A 27,890-nucleotide genomic window follows, 5' to 3' on the forward strand; every position below is an offset into this window, starting at 1 on the left:
ATTGAATGTTATTTTAATGAACTTAACGTCGATATTCGTACTGACCTGTTAATTTTATAATAATTTTTGTGATAGCGTCCTTAACAAAATACATAATGTTAACTATTGTTGTTATTACATAAAAAATCGTTTTAATCTTTATCCTTGGAATGCTATACCAGAGCTTTGGTACACAATTTAAACAAACTTACTACTTATTTATAATTTACTTTGCAACAAAGAACAATATTTACAGTTAAAAAAAACAATGTGTCACAATGAAGCTTAGGGCCTTATCACACTGGCGATTAGCGAGCGATTTGAAAGCGACGCGACAGCGCAGCGCACACGCCGCGATTGCGCGGCGTGCATGCAGCTTGCCTTCGGCGTTTTGGACACTCAGCAGCAAAATGGATTCTGACATCACTCCCTAGACGAGTCTACTATATATAATAATAATCTGTGTAGACGAGTGTACAAATTGGCGTCTACGCCACGCCGCGACGACGCTGCGCTGTCGCGACGTGCACGCCACGCAATTGCGGCGTGTGTGCTGCGCAGTCGCGTCGCTTTCAAATCGCTCGCTAATCGCCATTGTGATAAGGCACTTACACCCAAAAACATATTATTTCATGGTAAACGTAAATCCTATAATAACAAGGCTATGGTGAGCAAAACTATACAAGGTTTTGTCGAATATGTTTGAACCAAATTACTGACTGCACAGTAATATAAATAATATACAGTAGTCCATGTTTTATTTCGATCGTCAAGATAGGCGATAGCGCACTGCACACTTTAGTGTCATTGCAGATAGCTTTAAGGCGGCCCCTAAACCTACAATTATATTGATACAATAATGGTGCAATAAAAATTAAACTAGCTCAAACTGTCCAATATTAACTTTAACAGCCAATAGTATTGCATAATATTAGGCAATAAAATTGAACGTCTAGGAACCGCCTAGGGCGACTCAACCTTAATCCTCAAATCGTTTGTTCTACAAAACTTCGTCATTTGAAAGTTTATTTTCGCCTCGGTTATGGGAACACCATAAGTCGAGGACGTTTTGTAAAAGTAATGACATCATTTTTGAGGATTGAGGTTAAGTGGAGTGGCGGAAACCTCGAGGAAATGACTAAGAATACGGGTGTAAACTGTAAGTTACACTGCATGATATATTTTATACTGTGCCGTCTATAAATCGCAAGCTGCATCAAATTCTTCAACGCACTGTCTTATCAAAAATGGGGATAACCAGTTTGCATTACGGAGTTCTCCTACTTACGCCTAGCCTCATGCAGCCTCCCCACGTCAGAACATGATGGACCAATACAAGCAACTCTGCTCTGCTAAGCGCAAAAGCGGTATCTCAAAAATACAAAAAATGTAGGAATATACCTAGGTAGGCATCGGATAACTTAGAAATACGCATCCAATGAAGTGATCCAAATGGCAGTATCTTTTTATATGTATAATATTATAAAAAACCCTTATGAATGTTTTCTCTATCTCAGTTTTGTCAGAAATCTATATTACAAAACCTCAATTTTCTCAAAACTCACTTTCACTAAGATACCGCATTTGCGCTTAGCTGGGCAGAATTGTACGTGTAGAGGGGCATATTCGTCTACGATTGCCCATTATCAATGTCTAAAGCTGAAGACAACTTCGCAAGCATGGCACATCATGGTCCAAGGTTAAGGAAGCCTTCTTTCTTTCTGACAAAAGATTTTTAATATTTAAAACTACTTAATCAAAATAGACCAAGCAACCTTTATAGTGCTTGGCCTTGTCCAAGAAAAAGAATAAAGAAACCAATTGTCACTTACACCAACACCATTGGCATTGTTCGATAAATAAGTATGAAAAAATTCAATCATTTTTCACAAATCAAAAATTCATAATATGAATGACAAACATCATACAGTAATGCTTAAAAGTTACAGAATATTATTACAGTCTCTTCATATTAACACATTTTTCCAATACCAATTCTTCAAATTGTTATTATTATGGTCCATTCCTTTTTAACCGATTTCGTTAGTAAACACTGGCCACATTAAAAAAAGTATTATAGTATATAATAAAAAAAAGTATTATAGTATATTATAGTAGTATTTTGTCTATAAACACAATTCTTTATTTTATGGTTGTTATTGCAAGCTTATTTGTTTATTATAAGTTATTGCCTGCGATTGTGGTATGGATAATTAAGAGATTTAAATAAGAAAGCAAGAACTGGCTGGTTAAATATTGTTGTATTTTACTGGGCCTTAATAGCCCCGCAGACTGCAAACTTTTATATCGGCCGATAGTTTAACCGATTCAATGCGGCGCTTGTTTTTGAAGACTTTCAGTCGTGGCGGCATACAATTTTCTCGTGATACGTGAGCCGTGTCATACGCTATAGAAGTAGATGACACGGCTACCGTGTCACCCGCCACGTTCAGAAAGGTTTATTGTTTTTCTTGGTATTTACGTGTTTATTAACTTAATTTATTTAATTGAACCCAAACCATTGATGTTATCGGAAGGCTACGTTGTATTGAGTTGATTTCGAGTAGTTTTACTAAGTTTTAACCTGAAAATGGCAGGTAAGCGATTTTTTTATTCAGGTGTTGCAAACCTTTTGTAGGTTTCAAAGTTAGAAAAATGAGTATACTAAATAGATCTGGGTTTCCGATATAAATTATTCGTTCGTAGATAAATTTAAAGAAGTTCGTTGTTAAGATTTTTTTAACCGACTTCCAAAAAGGAGGAGGTTAAGCGTTCGGCTGTGGATATATTTTTTGTGTGTTCAACGATTACTCCGCTGTTTGTGAAACGATTTTAAAAAATACATTTTGACACGTCAGAATTCTGATAGCATGCAGGGTCCACAACAAAATGTATGAACAGTGTGCGTTCCAGCGGGGGTCCGGTGGGCGTACGGCCGGGCTAAAAAAGAAGCCCCTACTTTTTCAATTCATAGAATATTCAGAAACGAGGCCTATAGGCTGGTTTTACGTGGAAAATTAAGACGGTTTTGTTCGGAGTAGAAACCTTCTAAAGTGTAATTTGAGGGAGATACAATCGCTTTCTAAATGACACGGCTCACGTGTCATACGCCACACGTTAAAAACATGTATGACACGGCTCCCGTGTCATCCGCACTGAATCGGTTAAGTTTGGCTCTTGCTCAGTATGAAGCCTTGTATATGGAAGTGCGCATATTACAACGATACCGTGTCGGCCGATAATTAAGTTTGATGGGCTATAGTCTATACGATTGCCTTCAATCTTAACTAACGGCAAACTGTCTGTTCCACGCGCGCACACGACGCCGATTATTTATTATCTGATAGGCCGACTCGGCAGAAATCCGAATCGTAGTGTACGCGCTAACAGCCCAAACACGACCAAACTATCGGTCGATAGAAAGTCTGCAGTCTGCGGGGGCTCTAACAAAGAGGTTTTTTTAACTATTTATTAATCTTTTATAATGCATCGATAAAAAACTTAAAACGCAAGCAATAACCCGTCCAAACAAACATTATTACAGATATGACGAATCACGAAACTTCTATGCGACTATATATATCACAATTTATTTATGCTAAATCCTTCTAAGAACCATATCACTTTCTAAGATTTAATTTTATAACATTTATTTCCTTTTTCTATAGTTTATATTGGCAGCCTGCGGTTTCATAAGATCTGCTGCATTATATAATGAAAAGCTTACTTAGTTTCATTTTAACCAAAATTTTAATCATGAATTAATCGTAACGTAACGTAGCGTTACTCTAACCACCTTGCTAACGAAAAAAGTTACACAATGAATAAGCTACAATGTTTAGTCTTAGCTTATGGAGTTTCACCATGTATTAGATACAAAACATTGGGGCGTATCAATTGTAGAAATATTTTTATTAGTAAGAGGGATTATATCATTTATTGTTTGATCAAATGCACACTTAAGGAGTGAGCACACTTAGACGGGCCGTGCCGGGGCTCAGCGTGCCGGGGCTCATCGCAAAAATCCGCCTCCATACAATTTGTATGGAAGCGGATGCGCGTATATCACACTGTGTCGGGGCGCAGCGGATTTTTGCGATGAGCCCCGGCACGGCCCGTCTCAGTATGCTCACTCCTATAAGGTGCATAAAATTGTTACAAATATTTACCTACTGAAAGCAATGTTTTGGTATAAATTAGCAGTACGTCCACTTATACTACTTTATATATTATTTCAAATATTTGATTATTTTTTCAGTCAGTAAAACGACATCAACTTCATCAAGTAAGCTCGCAAAACACATCAAAAGTCGTACATAGAACTATAGCTACGTGTCTCTTATACTCTTGTGTCTCTTTAACTCGTGCGCAAGTGAAAGAGACCAATAGCAATAGGACAGTGGACAAATTTCCTTCTTCTTTATCTGATTATAGACTGGATTAATGTACCAGGTTGAAAAGATGTTGTCAGCTATATACAGCAACAGTGTCACTATTGCCTTATATAGCTGACCACATAAAGTCAAAACTTTTTCAGTCTTGTCATTTTACTGACTGTGTGAAATCAGTACACCGATTATGCTACTATAAACCAACAATAACACAGCTTCGATCCAATCGAGATTGTATCAAACAGAATCAGAACGCGATTGACATTGGCATGACACTTTAAGAACCTCATATCATTTTATACTCCACTCGGGTTAACTTGTCTCTAGCGGTAATTGACTCCCTGTCAAAAACTTGTCATTTTCCAAATAAACCGCGATTGACAATGAAGTGTCAGATATTGTCAATCATGGTTTTATATGGAAAATTACAAGTTTTTGACAGGGAGTCAATGACCGCTAGCGACAAGTTAGCCCGAGTGGTGTATAGTATCATTGTAAAGAGACAATAAAATTAAAATACTACTATCGAGGCTGCACTGGTTGTCGATTATTTAGCGGAATCGGCCTACGTATAACGTCATCAAAATATGTCGTTGTTAGGTCAACTATGTGTACGCCGTGCGCGCGTGTTTAAAATCATTTTAGATAACTGCGGTAGAGAAGAGAGGAGTGTGCTGTGTCTCTCTCCTGCTCCATCAGGAATATCATGTCTCGGAGGTTGATGCGTTTGAGACGCGTGCGGAGAGCTAGCTGACTGCGACCGGACTGGAAACGAAACAAATGTTATACGGGACCAAAATTAGACAAAACCATGATGAAAGCGGAAAATTCATGAAAGTCCTGTTCATTTGTCGGCCAGCGTAGAGAGGTCTTAAAACGTGGCACGGATTTTAGAAAACCCGAAAGTTTAAAGCGAGGCAATACCACATCTTAGTCTCTCTAAGATGTGGTATTGCCTCGTTTTAAACTTTCGGGTAAGTATAGCTAATTACAATCCTCCTGAGCTGTAGTTATGTGTCGTCTCATGACATATCGTAACAACTCTACTTAAATTGCCTGAGCTGTAGTTATTAGTTTGGTAAAAGGCAACATCTCAGGACGATCGATGAAACTAGAAAGAAATAAGAATTGGGAACGAACCCCTGTACACGCTGTACCTTGAATACAAAAAGTTTGCGGAACACTGTTCTGACAAGTCCTCCTGACCCTTAGCAGAGTAAACAGAACTAACGAGTAACGGCGAATAAATTTCGTTTATACGTTTGACGTAGAATGTCATAAGTATAACTCATATTGCACGGCGGCCGGCGCGCGCCGTACTAATTATGCGTTACTCAGCATTGTCAAATATGTTGAAAGTGACAGTCGCGCATAACTCTCGTGTCGCCCGTGTGTTTGAAGTCGAGGTGCTCCTTAGTTCTGTCTAGTCTGCCTATAATCACGTCTCGTGTTATGACTATACTTACAAATCCGCCAGCGCTGTAGTTGCCGGAGCTAGCGGCCTCTGCCGGCCCGTCAATACGCGGCTTCTTGCGCGGCCCTATGGCCTGTAGCGCCGTGAGATTGGCCTCTCGCTGACGAAGCTCCTCCAATTCAGCGCGTTGCATCTCCTTTGCCTGTTGTGATTAAAAAATTACTTATTTTATAACAAAATTCGAAACAAAATATGTTTTTAGAATCGTCCTACATGTCCTGCGAGAAAAACAAAAAAAAAAGACGGAAATTATAAAGTTTTTAATTAGGTAATAATTTAATAAAGCGAATTAGCATCGCATCACAATGTCATTGATTTTACGTCTTTTTTCGTAACAAAACACACGGTAACAAGAAATTAAGCCATCGAAACTTTATTTTTAAGTAAAGTCACATTTCTGTTGACACTCAAAATTCTCTATTTTAAGAAAAGATAGAATCATTCCTATCCACACTTTGACCTTCCCTATCACACATAATATGTACACACCTTAGCCTTCAGCTTCGCTTGTTCCGGATCTTCGTTCTTGGAGCGCGACTTAGCAGCACGCAGCAATATTTCCCTCTCGGAGTCTTCGCGTCTCTTCTTGTCAACGCGATCCAACTCTTCCAGAAACTTTATCTGCCCCTTCACATCTTGTGTCACTTCGTAACGCGGATCCGTCTGCGAAACAATACTAGGATTTATTCGCCATAAATAAATCATTCAAACTCAAAGGTATAATGTAAAGCAAGGCTGTCTTAAATATACATCAGTATTTGACTGCATAAATGCAACAAGTCATAAAAATTGGCTGTGTTAAAACGACTGTAGGAAAAAAAGCGTGTTAAAAAGGTACCTAAGATTAGCAGCATAATTTACATTAATATTCTCAGTTTACATTTAAGATAATTCAGGTTTCTGTCTTTTATATGTTGGTAAAATCTTTTGGCATTGACAGCCACATGTTTCAGCACAAATATTTTTAAAGGTCTCAAACATTATAAATTTAAAAGGGATAAATTACCTTGATCATGTCAATCCTATGCTGTGCCACCACAGCTAGTTTCTCTACAATCGTTTTTAATCGTTCGTGTACCGCGTGGCTGACTATACCCGCCACTTCTGGGGAGGGCTCCTCTAGGCCGTGTCTGACAGCGGCAGCCTTGATCCGTGCCTGCATCAGACTCATCGGCACTAGGTACTCGTCTTTACAGGACCTAAAAAACGTTATATTAGCATGGAGGATCTAAAGAGATTATTAAGAAGGAATGAAAGTCAAAGGGGCTGCTGCAAGGGTTTTCTTCGAGTCTCTGCTCGACTTAGATTCTTAAAAATGTCTGTTCGTTTATTGGTCAACGCTTAGATGCGCTCCAACTTTGACCAATGGTCGCATTGTATTATATCGAATCCAAGTCGAACAGGAGTTGAGAACACACACATCAGCAAAATTATGTGGAATGAGAGTTCCCAACGCGGGTATCGAAATATAATTCCTGTATTTAAAAGATGTTTCTGATAAGAATTAGTGAAGGATTAGGCCACAATATTAGGTACCATTGAAGAAATTAATTGACAGGCAGACGGCGGACCTTTGTCATTTGGTTTGGTAGATTTACGCCAAAACAATGTTAATCCTGATCCTATCGGCTGGGTTTTACATAACGCAACCAAAATATGTAGGTCCACCATTTGCCTATGAATCAACATTATATTAACCTTATCTGTGTCCCAATGAGCTCGGTTGAGCCGAGTATTCTCTGGCTTTCCTCCGCCAAATTAACTCCACCCATGGCCGCCACGTCGTTGATATCGTCATCGCCCGCCATTTTATCATCAGCAAACGGCTGCGAGTAGCTAATGGCTGATTTCTTCTCCTTCTCTTTCAGTATGGACTTGCCGGTCAACACCGTAGCTAACCCTGCAGACGTCACCGTGGGTCTACTGAACCCAGCCTTACTGTTCACCGTCATGGTCTTTCCCACCTTCGACACATTCAGTTTAGCATGCACCGGTATGTTTTGCAGCACGGCTATAGCGCTGCCAGGTTTGGCAGGGATTTTCGGCTGAAAAATTGCGCAAAATTAATAATATTGACAAGCGTCGACGGTCAATATGACCATGCTACACTAACTAAACATTTATTGTAACTTCTGTTTTCATTCGACCATGCTGTTGAACTAAGTTTGAAATTGACATCAACTAGTACTAAAACAGTGACGGGACCAGCCAACGACATTTAGAAATAAAAAAGCAACGTCTATATAATTTTTCATAGCTATTGAATAAACATGAGGCGAACCAAAGTACTGCCGAAAATACAATCCAAAGTGAAGAACTACGAAGCTATATCTATAAACAATTTCGAATACTTTATACGTATAAGAACATCCTCGCACATCGTATTTTAATATAAACCCGAAAATATTTTTCATTTATTAATAATTATTATATATATTATTATAATTTACATAATTATAAAAAATAATTATTATTACATTATTTAAATTTAAATAAAACTAGGACGTACGAGGATGACGAACTGATAATATAATTAAAAAGAATTGAAAAAATGGAATGAAACAGGCCATAAATACTTATAAATAAGGATAACATTGATTTATTTATAAGAATTGCTAGCCAATCTCAAAATGTCCATTTATTGTCCTAAACATTATTTCCGAATATTCATATCATAATAATTATTATCATAATTCGTAAATTCTTGTAATACTTTAATAAAACTTAGTAAATCGAATCCTGCCTAAAAATCTGTTCAGAATAGTGTAATAGAATATTGTTTCTTTTCTATCGTCCATTTGCGTTTTGAGGTTTTCTGACAGTGTATTTTTTAAACGTTACTGATTGGTTATAAGTTATAACGTCAGCCAATCAAAAATAGTGAATAAACTTACAAAAAACCACAGCCCGAGCGTTACGCGAATGGACTTTACCGACGAACCAAACATTGGACATTGTGATGAGGCTTATATCCCAGTGTCGAGACAAACCTGCACACTCGGTTGTACTTGGACAACGCTAATCGGTTTCTGGGGGGAGGCGGGAAGGGGCATCACCGCCGGAGGCAATAGTGTAGTTAGTGTTGGACTCTCTTCGTCGTCCATTGGCTGCCGACCGCAACATATTGTTAATACTGACATGAAATTGATGTTACTAGTAGTGACATAGAACGTGGAATGTTTATTTTACGAGGGAGAGAGACATAATATTAACGTCCAACGGCTACCAACCGCAATAAAGAGACTTTTTTGCAATATTGTCCCGAAGCGCTTAGCCAAAAAAACGTGTTGACACACTGTAGGTACGATATCATTATATCGTGGGTAACTAAATACAATATCGTTGACTGCTAAATATTGCCCTAGAGCCTAGACCCTAGGCTAGGGCAACCTGGGAAGCGTATCATCTAGGAGGCATATATCTTGCCGTAGACAAATCTTGAAATGCCTCTCAAGATTAGATTTTGGATACTGTCGAAAACTCAAATCCTACTCATAATACTGTGCTCTATACAGCATGTCTTTCTTTGTTTTGTAGTGAAAATAGTTGAAGGTGAAGCCAGCGGCCATTGACCTTTCTAGTCTAGGAGCTATGTGAAAAAAATTCGCACTGTATTCTGTTAACTTAAGAAAAAAAGTGAACCCTTATACCTATAGACAGACTAAATATAGATTCATCGAAAAACCTCTTGATAACTGTTAGTATGATAAACTCTAACTATTTATGAGTTCGAAGTAATATAATATTATGTACTTCATAGTTAATACTCAGTCAGTTCACAATTCACATCGAGTATGAAAAATACGTTATTGTCACTTCATTGTCATGACGGTTTATATATAAAACGATGAAATATAAGAAGTTTTTTGACACGGTGTTAAGAGGATTCCACACCGCCGTTTTTCCATACAAACGCTCTCCCCTGTTTCCTCCCTGGATAATGCCGGTAGAGTTATGATTTTTTTCCTGAATATCTATGGCCGCTATTAGCATGTCCCTATGTTTTCTTTTTTTTCATATTTTTATTGTTAAAAAAAATAAGAAGGTCCAAAAACCCAAAAAAAATGCCAAGATTTTCCTCTGTGTTCAAACACCCAGAAAACAAAACTGGCTAAAATATACAAAAAAAAAAAAACAGGAACACAGCTCAAGCCTTGCTTTAATTCTTAATGAAAAAAGTACTTAAATCGGTTGAGTTTTGGAGGAGGAATCAGCGGACAACGAATCGAAGATTTTCTGTTCTTTTATTAGAACTTTTGTCGTATTGTCTCTATCGCGCTCTGCGGTGGGAGACTTGAGATTGGTGAGACAGCAATACATTTTCAAATACCTATTTTCAATTTCTCTCGCCCCTGGTGTATCCTCTTAATGACCGCTACGAAAAGAATTTTGCAATTCGAGAATACTTACATGATTACTCATAATACTTATTTGGCTTAGCTTAGTTTTCTGTGAGTATATTTTATATAAAACACTTAACAAAAATATTGAAATTCCAAGGTCACTAATTGTGTTGTTATCCTTATAATATCCGAATAGCAGTCATGGAGCTAATGACTCACAGTCACAGATAAGAAAGGTATTAGGGCAACAATTTATTTGGAGTCAATTGTTTCGTTCTGCTACTCAGAAAGCAAATATAACACCATTAGACACCAGTACCCACACCACAATACAGGCTTGACATTATTATTGATTATATTGGAAAAGAGTGGGCGCCCTTGTGATTGTTTTAAAAACATTACGAATTTGGGGATAACTTTAAAATAAATACTTCTTTCATTATTCTGTGGTTGTCGATTGCGTAATGTATACCCACGAAAACGTGTAAATTCTGTCTGCACGTTAGTTATACCACTTAAAACGATAACTTTCTTACTACAAAATACTACAATATTGTAATGAAGATATGGTCAGTCGTGAGTCGTGACTCGTCAACTCGTGTGACTTTCCCAATGTGCACAGTGACAGAAAAGGCTAAACAGTTTTTTATGTCGTTTCATAATTAGTGTCAGAGCATAGCATCATTAAGGGTTAATTCAGACCATAACACGACGCGTAGTGATACGCATTTCTAAATTTGTATGTATTTAACAGATTTACAAGACGTCTCACGCAATTGAATTCTGACAATTCAGTACTGAAATGTCAAATGCATCTACACGTCGCGTTGCGGTCTGAATTGACCTCAAGTTACAAGTACCGACTTTATCTACTTACCATTTGCACATTGGTGGTAGCGGCCACCACATTTTGTGTTCCGGACGGCATATTTGGGAAGACCACGTGTGCCGACGGCGGGTTGATGCCCTCTATCACCAGCTCTTTGGTCACAAGCGACTGACGCAGCAGTGGCAAACTTTTCTATTGAACAATTTGTACAGATCATAAATAAAATTTGCCGAGTGTTTCGAGATAACAAATATAAAGCGTTCCGACTTCTGAGATTGAGCTACGAAACCTTCAAAATTAATAACTTATTCATAATTAGAGTATTTTTACACTCCAACGTAACGCGTTGACGGAATGCGATGCATTTTTTAAACAGGCTTACTCGCAACGTGACTCGTGAGTCGTCGCAATGTGAATTGACCTTTACACACAATACAGTCAAAGAAAAACCTATGTTTTCTAAAAGCTCAATACGGATTCAAAACTTATCATGCCACTTCATGAGAAAGACCAAAAGGCTAGTAGGAGTGAATATTACCTTTAGAAAACCAATAAGGCAGGGTTGTGGGCTAGCGTTCAACAGTCTCTCGAGGCGGTCACAGAACTCTTCAGGTTCCACTTGAGCATCAATCAGCTCCTGGATGAGACTCCTCACACTTCTTTCTACGCTTTTTGGTTCTTTACTTGACAGGTCTAGAAGATTTGCGAGGAAGTTGCGACATTTCTCTTTCGTGTTGTCCAGTGGTTTCTATGAAGATAAAATAAATAAATAAGTAATACTAATTTTTGAAAAAAAACATGACATTTGAATTAAAAAAAAATAGGCTAAATAGCCAATCTTAATCCTACAAGAGGTTTCTTTTCCAAAAAGTCCCATGTTGAATTTTATAGATCGATAGGAAAGAAAATTTTCTGCCTTTTATACTAAACTAAGTGATAATACTTTTATTCTTCATCATCACTTAGTTTTGTTACACCCTGTATTTAAATATATCAGTAAAAAAATATGGAATTTTATTTTTTTGATTACCAACATTAACTAGAAAATTCCTGTGTAAAACAATTATTATTAATAATACAAAAACAGTACCTGTGTAGATACAGTAGGCTGAATTGTCTGTGGCATGGCCGTTTGAACACTTTGTACTGAGGAAGGCACAACAGGCGTTGCAACAGGCGCTTGAGGCAGCCCGGGCATCTGGCCTTGGTGGCCTTGCGGGGGCACACTTGTTGACACCGTTGGCACACCGGCATGCTGCATACAATACATCATATTTAAGTATACTGTCACTCACAAGCAGAAATAAATTTAATCTAATAAAGCTTAGTAAAAAGCAACTATGTTTTGTTAATTTTGCCACATTTTGCCATGCATATTCACAGTAGAAAGTCACATTTTTTGTTCTCTTCACCTTATATTGGAAATAATCATAAGGGCCAGCAAACACGCGACGCAGCGCTGCTTTAAACGATAGCCATTTAAAATTGAACTTTATGTGTTATGTAAGACATTATGTATTGATTTATTGTGTACGGAATACAGTTAAATTTTAAATCCCAATACTAACTGACGACAAAACAGTATTTCTACTCATATTGCATTTACAATAGCTATCATTAATTTATATACTGTAAAATACATGTATTTGCAAAAATTCTATTTACTTTCTTACTACATATCAAACTATTATAATGGCTTACATGTTAAAAATACCACTTGTAATATAATATCCTATGACATGACATTGAATTCATAAAACTACTGGAAATAATATCAACAAAAGTATGATTATTGAGTAGTGAGAAATACTTATGAAGTTATGAGATTTTAAGAGTAGAAAACTTTTTAAGAGTAAAGAAACATACACACTCAATAGTCATATTAGATACTAAGCTGGTTAGTTATTTATTGTACAGTCACCAGCCTGCTTTGTATACTGATATGTTGTCTTGTTTCCTGAAGAGACATAGGAAATAACAGCTAAAGAGCAATGAAGAGGTGAATTTTATAATATTTTACGAGCTTTTAAAGATTCCTTTGTTTGTCACAACTCTATGAGTCCACAACTCTTCAGAAGTTGCCTATGAAAAATTGTATTCATTGTAATAACATTTATTATGTATTAACACATATTAAAATTCTATTGTTCTCTGACTGTTATGTCCAACATCTTGAGAAATAGACAAGAGATCCCTATACTAAGCCGGCAGAGAATACATACCTCGGTTAATTTACCTTCAACATGCACCGTCACCAATTTACATGCATGATTTGTTGAATTCTAGACCTAGGTCAATCTATATCAGCATCCAGGAGGTTGGGAAATCCTACTTACTGCGGGCACAGTGGACAGTCTTAGCGTCTGAGCCTGCGGTGTGGTCATATTGCCAGTAGCTGGAGCGGGCCCCACCCGCAACAGCTGATATTGACCGTTCTCAGTCTTTAACAACAAATGACCCTGCTGCCCTTGCTGAAGACTTTGTAGTGTTTGCAGTGTTATCTAAAAATGAATGCCTCGTTTCAAATTTTGTCACAATTTGTGGAAAATTGACTTTCAAATGTGATTCTAAGCAGGTCATTTGTTAAGGACACTGTTGGGGACAGTTAACTGTATGAATGATGGTGACAGATTTTAGTTATGTTATGCTGATGCAAGATTCTCATGAATGAGCTGTACAAGATATTTACTACCTACATACTGCAACATGACATTAATCTCCCACCCATATATTTTAAACTTAGTGCATACTGAGAGTGTACAAGATATAACAATGATATTATTATAGTTTTATTCAGCATAGGATGAGATTAGTGAAATTTTATTGCAATCTGCATATATGTTATGTATGTCAAACATGAATAATAATTATTTTTAATTTGCAAGTAAAAAAAATTAAATGAATTGCATTTTATGATTACAAACCAATTTTATGATTGCGGCCAAAAAGGCCTTTATATGACAAACATATAAATTAATCTATTGTTCTCGCCGCCACATGTGGCCCCTTGGGAGTTAAAACGTTAAAGTGAGATATGAAAATAATATGAGTATAGATATACTTTGCCCTTCACATTAATTGTAATGTACAACATTGGCGTCATAATTTTACAAGTTAGTGATTTGAAAGCAGTAGCCCCCATTGGATGATTGTTTATGAAACTTAAATTGCACATCTTGATCAAATATGTTGAAAATGTAGTATGAATAATTTAAAACATATGTAATCAAGATAATACATTATAATATTGCAAACAATTGTGAGATTAGTCCCTCGTATAGTGCGTTAAAAGATGAAAAAGCCATTAATACAATTAACTGTTCATTAATTATTTTTGTGAACAGTGATTTATTAACCATACTAGGAATTAACACTTTGAAGTTCAAATAAAAATGCATAATTACATTTTATGTACAGCTGTATGTTTAACTGGTCAGCTCCAAAGGTCCAAGATAAAGCACACTTTAGTATGGGCAACTCTTAGATTTAGTGTACTGTTAGAAATCATTGATTTGTTAAACACCTGAGACATTTACAAGTAAGTAAAGGGACTCACACCGGGTGTAGAAGCTCTAGTGCCGACGACTTGTGGTGTCCCGATGACCACTCGAGGTGACACCGCCGCTACGGACTTCTGAGCGGCGACCGCCCCAGGCGCTCCGGGTCTCATATTCAATATCTGAACATTTGGCATCATAGCAGGTGCCCCTGAGCCCAGATTTTGAGATGTGACCACGACGTTCTGCGCGCCGGGCTTGTTGATGGTCATCACGTTCGGTATTGAACCCGACATGCTTGAGTTTACTGTCATAGGCACTGTGACCATGCCAGGTTGCATGCCAACCTGGCTCACGTTCGACCCCTGCTTAATAACTAAAGGGGGTTGCATTGAAAACGTATTGTTCGTAGATAGTGAAGACGCCGTTTGCTTTTAATTAAATGTGTGAATCGGAAGACAAACTAACGGGCGCGAGAAACGATGGTCAATTAAAACTAGGATTTTCCACAGCATGGGATTATGTATTTATAGATTCACTATCGTAAGGAACACTAATGGATATGTTTGATTGAGTAACATGTAAATTGTAAACTAAAAGAATCCAAAGAATTTGGAGCTTTAAAATTTACACTAAATAACACATTGGTCCTTGTCTTATTTTTGTCTTTTATTTTAACAAGTGCAACTTGTAGCCTTATGTTGGTTATAAATTGCATTTACTAGTTGTTTTATGACGACACCGAGTGGATAAAATTCACTGATTGATTAACGAGAGCGCGTACAAATGCGTTCTCGTCTCTCGAGTCTCGACAACGTCTGTAGACAAAACTCGCTCTATGAATTTTGCTGACGCCATTTTATTTATGTTGGCCGATTACAGACTTTGATTCGAATTTCGATCGGAAACATATCCCAGAAATGTTAGCATAAAAAAATTATTGAGTGACATTGACGGAAGCGCACTGTAAAGCGCATTGGTAAAAGGCAAAAGCCATTAATAAAAAAGAAGAAAGGAGAACTGTCAAACACATGTCAAAAATAACAAAAAAGGCGTGTTCGTTTCGTTTTTCAATACACATTGCGCATGCGCAAAGTTAAAAATTAACAGTGTCAGTGACATGTCAGTGTGAGTGTCATGTTCTAAAATCTGACAGAAATTGTTAGTATGATATTGAACATGACACTCAATTATGGGATGGAATTGGGAGAGCCATGCTTCGGCACAAATGGGCCGGCTCGACCGAATAAATACCACGTTCTCACCGAAAACCGGCGTGAAACAGCGCTTGCGCTGTGTTTCGCCGGGTGAGTGAGTTTACCGGAGGCCCAATCCCCTACCCTATTTCCTTTCCTACCCTCCCCTATTCCTTTTCCTTCCCTACCCTTCCCTATTACCCTATTCTCTCTTAAAAGGCCGGCAACGCACATGCAGCTCTTCTGATGCTGCGAGTGTCCATGGGCGACGGAAGTTGCTTTCCATCAGGTGACCCGTTTGCTCGTTTGCCCCCTTATTTCATAAAAAAAAACGTTTTTTGGGCTTCTCAATCGTTATTTTTGTAAGCTAAGAAGAGAACACGGCTAATATAAAAGAGCCCATTCACGGCAGGACCAGGGACCGGAATACCGGTAAAAATATGGTAACGATACTTCTTAACGTTACAAGTATCGTTAAAACGTTAAAAAGTAGCGGTTATTAATACCGGTATAAATTAATGTTAATGATAACGTTACTTTATGTTTTGTCTCAATATTCAAATAAAATGCTACTTTATGACTTAGAATTTAAGTATCATTTTCTACTGACATTTGCGTGGTGTCCCACGCTGTCGCCGGCGGTGGCGTAAGCTAGTAGGTAGGTAAGTAGAGTAAAATGAAACCTATCGCCTATGTCATAAAGTGGCATTTCATTTGAACTTTCGTCAGTCGCGGTTGCTCGCGGCAAAGATAGCCACCTTTATACACTTCAAATTTTCTTTTGAAACGGCGAAGTGCCTGTTTTCTTTCGTCCCACACTTTTTTTTTTAAAATGAAATAAGGGGGGCTAACGGGTAACCTGATGGAAAGCAACTTCCGTCGCCCATGTACACTCGCAGCATCAGAAGAACTGCAGGTGCGTTACCGGGGTTTTAAGAGGGAATAGGGTAATAGGGAAGGGTAGGGAAGGAAAAGGAATAGGGGAGGGTAGGAAAGGGAATAGGGTAGGGGATTGGGCCTCCGGTAAACTCACTCACTCGGCGAAACACAGCGCAAGCGCTGTTTCACGCCGGTTTTCTGTGAGAATGTGGTATTTCTCCGGTCGAGCCGGCCCATTCGTGTCGAAACATGAGACTTCAATGTCTGTCCGTCTAGATGTCCGTCTGTCTGTCTCCAGGCTGTAACTCAATAACCGCTACAGCTAGACTTCTGAAATTTTCTTGTGTATATCTGTTGCCGCTATAACAACAAATACTAAAAACATAATAAAATTAATATTTAAGGGGGGCTCCCATACAACAAACGTTACTTTTTTGTCCTTTTCTGCGCGTAATAAATAATGGCAACAGCTAGGCACTTGAAATTTTCATGAAGGTTTTAGTTATATTTTTACTTAAATAATTAATAATAATATTTAAATAAAATAAAAATTTAAGGGGGGTCCCATACAAAAACACAATTTTTTGCCAATATTTCATCTATAACGGTACGGAACCGACTTGCACTTGGCCGTTTTTTTATATAAAACGCGAAGAAACTTTTTCCCCAACCTAATATTATAATAACGGAGATGGATAATTTTTAGTGTCCGACCGAAGGTCTTTTTTGGGCTGAAGCCGATTAATCGGCAATCGCCACAACCTTCGGCCGAAGGCGAAAAACAAAATAGAGCAAATATTTAAAGGGAGCTCTCATACAACAAACGCTACTTTGCCTTTTTTTGCTCGACATAAATATTGGCAACAGAGGCACTTGACAATATGAGTACAAAATGCTCAATTTAATTGTTCGTAATAATTTATTCGTTCCATTTAGTACTTATAGGTTCAAAATAATACATTTGCATCCTCCATCATTCCTTATTTTATCCCCATGGAGGTAGAATTTATCAAAATCCTATTTAAGCCAATGTCTTCATCATAAAGATTTAAATCTTTAATCATTTTAGTTCAATCAGTCGAAAGTCTATCAAAATTTATAAAAACTTTCATCCCCTATTTCATTCCCTCAGGAGTAGACTTTACTAAAACTCTTTCTTATTGAATGCCTACGTCACAGTCGCTTTATGCATACAAAGTCTCAGCCCGATCGGTTTAATATTGACAAAGTTGCATACAAATTTTCAAACCCAATTTTTTCCCCTTGGGGGTAGAATTTCTAAAAAACGCTTAAGTCGAGGACAAACCCCATTTTGTTATTTGTTGACTCCCGGTTTACCTAGTTCCAATATAATAACGAAATATAAAAAAATATGAAGATAAAGCACAATATTTAAAAGGGTTTAAATCATAAACATTTTAATAAAACGTAATACTTTGGCTGTAATTAATTTACAATCTCAGCTCCAACAAAAATCTTTATCATTGAAATATAAGTATTAACTAAAATAATATACATTTTATTTAAATAAATTGTTAGTGAACCTATATAAAAAGGGTCTGAACCGAACAATTTTGTTTCTTAACATTTATTTCAAAAGATATTAAAAAAACACATGAAAAATCCTAGTATTGCAATTTTATGCTAAGCTAAAATTAATCTTATTGCGATACGTGTACACGCTTGGTTTTTGGTTGTGTGCAAGGTTATCGTTTCGGAATGAGATAAGTCCTCGCCCTAAATATAATTATTATACTAGATGTCCCGCACGGCTTCGCCCGCGTAATTTAGGAATTTTACGGAAACCGTACATTTTCCCATAAAAATATCTCTTATGTTTCTACTCCCTTCACTTGGTGTACTATATCTGTGTCAAATATTGCCATAAAAATTGCTCCAGTAGTTCGTAATTTCTAATATTTCCCCCGTTTTTCCCACATTGTCCTGAGTTTCTTCGGTCTATCGATAATAATATATAGTCTATAGTCTTACTCGATAAATTAACTATCTAACACTGAAATAAGTTTTTAAATCGGACCAGTAGTTCCTGAAATTAGCGCGTTCAAGCAAACATACTCTTTAGGTTTATAATATTAAGTATAATTTTTTTTCAATTATCGCTTGACAAACTCGAGTCTCGATCTAAAAGTCATTATAGGCTCATTAGTCATAACCATGGGACGATGTGTGGTATAATATGGTAGTGATGATGATGATGAATTTAATTTGCATAGTAGCATATGCTTTCTGTTCTTAAAACAACGCCGAAACTCCCAAACTTGTATCTATAAAGAATCAGGAGTTCTCTCAGCACCTTTCGAACCACGGTATACCAGGTATACCTCGATGCAAAATCTTACTTGTTGGTAGCAAATGCTTAGAATACTTCTCACGAAACCGAAGTCACCACATGTTTCCATATAAATTATGAGGAGTTCCCTCGATTACTTATGCTTCCTTAATCAGACCACTTTTGTGAATATAATACCAAATTGGGATGATACCCTATATACCAAAAGAAAAATTTTGAAAATCGGTGAACAAACGGCAGAGTAATCGTTGAACATAAGAAAACGAACATAACACCTGCCCCATTTTCAAAGTCGGTTAAAATTGTAGCCTATGTGTTATTTTGATGTATAAGCTATACTAGCTGTTGCCCGCGACTTCATCCGCGTGGACTTCAGTTTATAGCGCGCGATGTCAACAAAATTGGTGTCAAAAGCTTTTATAAAAAAACCCTGGTACCCCTTAAAACAATACAGCTGTGCAGTGTGTACACAATAAGTATTTCATTTCTTTATATTAAACTTTATATTTTATGCCAAATATTAAAGCTTATTTAGCCCTCCAATTACACAACTTTACCCATAAACTATTTATCATTGATAGATTTAAGGTTACGTCACTGCACAGATAAAGTACTGAGTTATTTAATACCGTAGAATAGATATAACAATCGAAAAAAATCGAAACTTAAATGTAAGATGATACCACGTCTTATAGAAAGACTTTTGAGCAAGCGTCAGCGTGATGTAGAAGACGCACGGCGCCATCTATTATGAATTGTTGGAACTAACTTAATTTGAACAAATTTACGCATTTTCACCCCCTTACAACCCTTTTTTCCAGTAAAAAAGTAGCCTATGTCCTTTCTCAGGCTTTAGACTATCTGTATACAAAATTTCATTACAATCGGTTCGGTAGTTTTGGCGTTTGGCGTGAAAGCGAGACTGACAGACAGACAGACAGACAGACAGAGATACTTTCGCATTTATAATATTAGTATAGATTATGTGCACACTGCACAGCTGTTTTTGGGTATTTTGATTAATTAAGGGCCGCACTACACTGGAATGGCAGCGGCGAGGCGAGCACTTTCAGCGCTGCCATTCCGGTGTAGCGCGGCCCTAAGAGGGGTACCATTTACCAGGGTTTAAAAAGTTTTTAAATTTGACACAAATTTTGTTGACACCGCGCGCTATAAACTAAAGTCCACGTGGACGAAGTCGCGGGCAACAGCTAGTTATGAATAAAAACAATATTATATAGTAAAGTAGGTATCATTAGTTCTGTTACAATAATAAAGTAAAACTTAAAACGCCATCTGTTTTCATATATTAGAATTAAAATGTTGATTGCATTGATATATTTTCTGGATGGAATATAGGCCAACATGGTACACTCGAACTCCTTTATTTTAGAGCGCCTTCTGTTGTCAACTTGTCACATATATTAGAAATGCAGTAGGAATTCTATAAGATAAGATAGATTGATTATTATTATACCAAGTGATTATAGTATTAAACATAATATTCTAACGTATTAAAAACTATAAACAAAAACATACTAACTAATAAGTATGATTAATTCTATGTTACAATAAAGTAAAAAATAAAATGCCATCTGTTGAATCGTATTAGAACTAAAATGTTCATTGCATCGATATATTTCTGGATTTTTTATAATATTATACATAAATTAATACATTTAAGATTTTTGAAATATTATTTTAATACACATCCAAGACCCAGGAACATTGAAAACTTTTTGTTCCGCCTGCGGGACTCTAACCCAGGACCCCCGGGATGAGCGTTGGCCACGCGCAATGCGAATTCATTTTCATCGATATTTTCATGGAAATAAGATATTTTCCCACATCAAAATGTAGCCTATGTCTTTTCTCAGACTCTAGAATAACTGTGTACAAAATTTCATTGCAATCGGTTCAGTAGTTTTGGCGTAAAAGCGAGACAGACAGACAGACAGAGATACTTTCGCATTTATAATATTAATATGGATTATTGTAAAGTTTCATTAAAATCCGTTCAGTAGTTTTTGCGTGAAAGGGTAACAAACATCTATACATCCACACATCCATACATCCATACATCCAAACGAACTCTCGCCTTTATAATATTATAGTAGGATGATAATATATCCATTCAAATTTAATCGGTAACCCAATAATAAAGTTTCATGTTTCTAACTTATGAAATGACGGACTTTCATTCTAATTTTCAACCCTTATTTCACCCCCTTGGGGGTAAGATTTCCAGAAATGTTTAAACACGTATCCACTACGAATAATAAAAACTAAGGAAGAGTAACTCCGTCAAAAAAAGTGCAAAAGGCTACAAAATGTGACCCGAATACATACATATATTAATGCATGTGTTCGGTACACATTTTTCGTATAATATACTCGAATGACATTCAACCAGGTTGACATGACAATTTTGTCAAACTCATTTTACAATTTGTTTACATAGGTTTGTTTACTTACTTTTTACGTACGGTAGCTTTTTACAATATTTTTGTTGTTAAAATGTAGAAGTCATACAGATACGACTTTTAATACAGGAATAACCTTTCATCTGTAAGTGAATTGTTTAAAATTAGCTTAAATTTCTTGTATTTTTGTCGACCCAAAAAAGATGGTTTATTTAAGTTGGATGCTAGGGTATTTGCATAAAATTAAGCTGGTCTCTTTTTTTACAACATTATATATATAGCGGCGAGGCGAGCACTTTCAGCGCTGCCATTCCGGTGTAGCGCGGCCCTAAGAGGGGTACCATTTACCAGGGTTTAAAAAGTTTTTAAATTTGACACAAATTTTGTTGACACCGCGCGCTATAAACTAAAGTCCACGCGGACGAAGTCGCAGGCAACAGCTAGTTATGAATAAAAACAATATTATATAGTAAAGTAGGTATGATTAGTTCTGTTACAATAATAAAGTAAAACTTAAAACGCCATCTGTTTTCATATATTAGAATTAAAATGTTCATTGCATTGATATATTTTCTGGATATATTAATTATATATGGTGGTGGTGTTTGCAAGTTCTTGCATGCGAGTGTACGCATAGGCAATGTGGGAGGAGGGAGGTGCTGTACGCATGCCTATGCGTACACTCACTCATTCACTTAAAGGTGGAAGTTGTTTTCGCGGAATATTGCTAAAAATAATAACAAACTAATTTTTTTTTTACAAAAAACTGTTATTGTGGGATATCCATAAGAGATAGACAATATTATAATATACCTACCATCGCGGAGTTTTCTGTTATAGACCTTTTCAATATTATGTACAATACTTGGTACATTATTTTGATAAACTCGTAGGGTTCAGGATATTCAGAAAGAGTGATGGTGTTAATTGGTGTTTTTATATTATTTTCCTAAAATTGTGTTATCTGGGTTTTTAATGTATAATATTGGTAGGATATTAACCATTAGATATTCGTTATCGTGCACAAGTGTAGGAAAGTGATGTATAACCAGAAACGTGCTCTTTTGTGTTCCCTCCAAAACTCCATCGAAAGTTTCAGTAAAGCGTCTACCACTTTACTGAATCGACCGACTTGACTTCTTAACTGTATTGACTTTATACTAGACTTTGACTAGACTTTAAACCTGACTGACCTGACGATATTATAGAAAAACTCAAAAAAAAAAAAAAGACACTGGCCATGGTTATAGCCGAAGTGCCAATAAAAGATGAAAAAAAAAGTCAGTCAGTCGTCATTACATTGTCAAAATTATTTGACAGTCATGTCACGAAGTCGGAAGTGGAAATCCCAAGAAATCCAAACATTTTTTATTATGTTTTAGAATCTATTTTATTTTAATTCTACGCCATTATTTACCTTATTGCTAATTTGAGTGCTCATAAAGTTCTTATTTTGCTTTACTGATACATTGTTCGTTATACAATGTACAAACATTTTTAATTTTGTAAGTACCTACGTTTTGTTTTGAGTTTCGTAACATACACACTAACGTTATCCAATACCTTTAATATATTAATATTATTATGTGCATAGATGATGTTGCATTTACATACAGGTAATCGCATAGCAATATTACAGCCCACTCATTTTACATTGCATTTCGTGAGAGGCGTAACAATTATTATTGACTCGTGTATCTCGACTTCCTGTCTATTTTCTATTAATTAAGTAGCTATTACCTCCGTGTTTTTACAATGCAACTTTATGTTATTCTATTGACTCTTACACATATTACTAACTTGTCCCTGGTAAAATAAAATGTTTTATTAAAAAACAGTGTTATAAAAACCCCACCTGTCTAAAATGTGAAGAGCTGGATAGTATTATATTGTTATTATCATTATGTTATTGTCAACAATATTATCTAATGGCATAATATTGTTTTTTTCATCATTTTATTGTTTCCATTCTTTATATCTATGATTTCACACTTTTTATCACAGTTATGTGTGTCTGCACATTACCATGTTATTATGAGTTAATGCCTTCTAGCAATACAATCATTTGATAACTTGAAGTTTATGTCTCATGTTTGTCATATATATTTAGGCTGTATTTCCACCAGAGATGTGTTGCGAGGAATGTGTTGTGAGAACCAATAGAATCGCTTCATTATCGTGACCTTGCTCAGTGCAGCAATTCTATTGGATCTTTCAAACACATTCCTCGCAACACACCTCTGGTGGAAACGCTGCCTTAGTCTTGATTTCACCAACTTCTGTAATAGTATTAATAATTTGTTGAAAATTATTTTGACTCATATAAAGAACAAGGGTGAGAACAAGATATTTAAAGGATCATTAACTTTAACAGGTTCTGATGATACATGCCACCTAAAATTTATGTTGTAAATTAATACCTCGATCGTGGGAATCACAGACACAATAGATTTTCAGTTGTTATGCGGCAGCCGGGTGCCGCATAACAATTGAAGCCGATTGATCGGTTAATGGATTTAAGAATTTTCTCAAAACACTTTTTTGTTCAAAAGAGTTAAGTATAATTTTTTTTAAATGAAATAAGGGGGCAAACGAGCAAACAGGTCACCTGATAGAAAGCAACTTCCGTTGCCCATGGACACTCACAGCATCTGTAGAGCTGCAGGTGCGTTGTCGGCCTTTTAAGAGGGAATAGGGTAATAGTTTATTGTGTGGGAGCCCCCTTTAAATATTAATTTTATTTTGTTTTTAGAATTTGTTGTTATAGCGGCGATAGAAATACTCAATCTGTGAAAATTTCAGAATTTTCACAGAAAAAGAAAAGAATTTCTAGCTTTAGCGGTTCTTAATATAGCCTGGAGACAGACAAACATGCGGACAGACATCGAAGTCTTAGTAATAGGCTTGATGAGGAATTTTTTTTTCTTATTGGTAATTGAAAGACCCTTAAAAATAAGGACATCGCTGAAAGAATGACTCTGATGGCTTAAAAATTCACCAAGATATGACAATTCAAACATCTCATAAAATAGACCTGCCCGAAACGCTCCATACAAAGTGCTACGAAAGACTGACGTCACTCTTTCGTAGTTTGTACGCATCGGAAAAGAACTTTGTTCGATAGGTATATTAAATATTGCGTTTATGAAAGTGGTTTCATAACAATAGTTGCTTTTAATTGCATAAGTTATCGAATGGTGTACAAATGTTAAGAAATTTAATTGAAAAAAAAATCGACTTGATTATCCAACTTTGAAGGCGCCTAACAAAAAAAAAATGCTATCGAGCTGAAATTTTGGGAACACTTATTTTTCACCGTGATTTCTTTATTTTATTAACAAAATTCGCTAATCTTTGACCTTGTCATCATCCCTATTGCTTCCCGTTTTTACCCTTTGGGTACGGAACCCCAAAAACGCACTTGTGCTCTGCTGATGTTGTCAAAAACAGACTCTTCATTACACTGTATAGCGTAGAAGCCTAGTTTATTATATGAAGAGCTAAAGTCTCAATATCCTTGGTGTTGCCCAGTATAAAAATTTGTTTGTACCCGAAAAGGTAAAGATTTCCGCACATTTCCGAGCGCCCCGTGTATTTGATACATCAAAATATACGTACGCCCCTGCTAGAAACTCGCAGGAGTTATCGAACTACTAAAATCTACAATTATGTATTATTATTAGAGATTTGCCGATCCTGACTTTGGCCGACTAGCCGACTAGCCGATTAGTCGGCTGTAAAGAAGCCGACTAATCGGCCGACTAGTCGGCCAACCGATCATGGTTTCGGAAGTTTCCGTAACGCTTTTTTACTGCTGTTTCGCGTCGCACACGCCGCCTGCAAACGTGTCTAATCTATACTTAATATTATATAATTATAATTCTGCAGAGTTTGTTTGTTTGTTTGTTTGTTTGAACGCGCTAATCTCAAGAACTACTAGTCCGATTTGAAAAATTCTTTTACTGTTAAATAGCCCATTGATTGAGGAAGGCTATAGGCTACATTTTATCACGCTAAGACTAATAGGAGCGAAGAAATAGAGGAAAATGTGGAAAAAAGGGGGAAATTGTATGAAAGGGCTTATTTGAACGCGCTAATCTCAGGAACTACTGGTCCAATTTAAAAAATTCTTTCAGTGTTAGATAGCCCATTGATTGAGGAAGGCTATAGGCTATATTTTATTACGCTAAGACTAATAGTAGCGAATAAATAGAAGAAAATGTGGAAAAAACGGGGGAAATTATATGAAAGGGCTTATTTGAACGCGCTAATCTCAGGAACTACTGGTCCGATTTGAAAATTATTTTCAGTGTTAGATAGCCCATTTATCGAGAAAGGCTATAGGCTATATTTTATCTACCTAAGACTTAACTTAATAGGAGCTAAGAAATAGAGGACAATGTGGAAAAAACGTGGGAAATTATATGAAAGGGCTTATTTGAACCCGCTAATCTCAGGAACTACTGGTCCGATTTGAAAAATTCTTTCAATGTTACAGGGCTTCCTCGATAAATGGGCTATCTAGCCCATTTATCGAGGAAGGCTATAGGCTATATTTTATCACGCTAAGACTAATAGGAGCAAAGAAATAGGGGAACATGTGGAAAAAACGGAGGAAAATTATTTGAAATTGCTTATTATCTTAAGAACTACTGGAGCAATTTTTATGTTATTTGGCAAACATGAAGAATAGACCACTTGAAGGAACAAAGGCTATTTTTTGCGGAAAAATGTACGGTTGCGTGAAATTCCTAAATTACGCAAGCAAAGCCGTGCGGAACATCTATATATAATATAATCGTAGGAAAGTCAATTCTGTACATTGAATATTTTTGTACAATAAATAATACTTGGGATGTGATCTACTATGCTAACGCGGACGAAGTCGCGGGCAACAGCTAGTCGTGTTAAGTAGTTTACGAGTACTTCGCGTACGTTACTTTATTTTGCTTAGCTATGATACAGTTGAGGGTTTTCAGTAAATATTTCATGTAGGTACATGAAATCTCGATTTAATAATACATACTTAATTTGTTGTTAAAATTATATTTACAAAAATAATTTCTTTACTAGCAAGTAATTTCAGAAAAACTTCATTTAATTTTAAAATGTGTAACACTGATTGAGTGTGATCTGAACACATTATAAATAATGTTCAAGGTTTTTCTTTAATATAATTTCAATATTAGCAAAAAAACAAAAAGCCGATTAGTCGGCGCTTTTTGCCGACTATTCGCCGACTAGTCGCCGACTACAAAAGTGGCCGGATAGTCGGCTTTACCGACTAGTCGGCTACTAGTCGGCACATCTCTAATTATTATCTTTATTTCAGATATGGATTTTCAAATGGAGCGCTTTCCATTAAAATCATCAGTTCCTAATATGGCTGCTACCTACCAATCGGTTTATAAAAAGGTAATATTCGTATTAATTAACTTTTACTTGAAAATTCGGAGAGATAGCTCGTGGTTGGGTTAGATACCTCAGCAGAAAAAATGCGTAAAAAACTGTGAAATGAAATCGAGGCCAACAACCTTGTCAATTTTATACACCGTCTAACTCTGTTTTTATTTGGATCAAAAATTCACTAAGATCTTAATAAAAATAAAAATTTATTTAGATGGTAACACTGAAAATTAATTTTGGCAATGAAAGCCAAAGCGAATATCTTATTTAGGATATCGTGTATTGTCGAGGTCAATACACGGTAGTGGAAACTTAGCAACTCATTGTATGTATATTTTTGGTTACATTATATTTATAACCGACTTCAAAAAAAGGAGGCTATCAATTCCACCCATATATTTCCAGAATTGCCCAGTTTTCGTATGTAATAGTCAATATTACCCGAACCGGTGGTAGACATCATGTAGACCACAGAGAATATATACACAGTGTGTAACAAAAATAAGGTGTGTGTAATTCGGGTGCATACGTGTTCCTTGTAGAGAGTTGACTGTGAAAATAGCAGCTCTGAAAGACGAAAATTTTTTTTCACTTTTGTATGGGTAAGGGCCCGAGCGTCACGAGTTTCCCCATACAAAAGTGAAAAAAATTTTTGGTCTTTCAGCGCTGCTACCTTCACAGTGAACTCTTTACAAGGAACACGTACACACCCTAAATTTGTTACACCCTGTATATATATATGTTATATATATATATATATATATATATATATATATATATATATATATATATATATATATATCGGGTAATATTGACTATTAATTACATACGAAAACTGGGCAATATCAGCCACGACACGAATTTCGCGTTATGGTCTTTTTGTGATTGCCAGAACGTGTCGTGGCCATTTTCATTAGAGCCACAACGCGAATTTCTCATCGTGGCTGTTTCACTGTGACCACAACGCGTTGTGAGCTATTTTTCCGCTCACTGAGCGTTTTCGGTATTTAAGCGGAACATATACATGGTGTAACAAAACTAAGTGATAATACTTTAGGCTGTGTGTTCCTTAAAGAGGATTTTTTTTCAATCTCCGATTTTTTTCTCACTTTTGTATGGAGAAACTCGTGACGCCGGGGCGCTTGCAAAAAAAATTGCTCTT

At 36.4% G+C, this 27,890-nt stretch overlaps 2 protein-coding genes across 4 annotated transcripts in view; one reads left to right on the plus strand and one right to left on the minus strand.

Annotated features, from left to right (window-relative positions):
• Nucleotides 1-4,847: 4,847 nt before the first annotated feature.
• LOC121738460 (transcription initiation factor TFIID subunit 4) lies at nucleotides 4,848-15,343 on the minus strand. The gene is made up of 10 exons (XM_042130519.1): nucleotides 14,573-15,343; nucleotides 13,353-13,517; nucleotides 12,107-12,271; nucleotides 11,555-11,764; nucleotides 11,065-11,208; nucleotides 7,543-7,889; nucleotides 6,851-7,043; nucleotides 6,334-6,507; nucleotides 5,837-5,986; nucleotides 4,848-5,135 (listed from the first exon to the last, which is right to left on the minus strand). The coding sequence occupies exons 1-10, from the start codon at nucleotides 14,903-14,905 to the stop codon at nucleotides 5,007-5,009; spliced, it is 2,010 nt and encodes a 669-aa protein (XP_041986453.1). The 5' UTR covers nucleotides 14,906-15,343; the 3' UTR covers nucleotides 4,848-5,006.
• A 7,376-nt stretch (nucleotides 15,344-22,719) lies between these two features.
• LOC121738871 (H(+)/Cl(-) exchange transporter 5) overlaps nucleotides 22,720-27,890 on the plus strand; it is a 30,375-nt gene continuing 25,204 nt past the window's right edge. For 2 of the 3 annotated variants that reach the window (XM_042131131.1, XM_042131133.1), the window contains exons 1-2: nucleotides 22,901-22,938; nucleotides 26,655-26,737. In XM_042131131.1, coding sequence (XP_041987065.1) covers nucleotides 22,917-22,938; nucleotides 26,655-26,737 — 105 coding nt within the window. In that variant the 5' untranslated portion in view covers nucleotides 22,901-22,916. Of the gene's footprint in view, nucleotides 22,828-22,900; nucleotides 22,939-26,654; nucleotides 26,738-27,890 lie in introns of those variants that run through there. The other variant, XM_042131132.1, reaches the window with a different exon arrangement.

The sequence above is a fragment of the Aricia agestis genome, chromosome Z (genome assembly GCF_905147365.1).
Source record: "Aricia agestis chromosome Z, ilAriAges1.1, whole genome shotgun sequence".
Taxonomy (NCBI): Eukaryota; Metazoa; Arthropoda; class Insecta; order Lepidoptera; family Lycaenidae; genus Aricia; species Aricia agestis.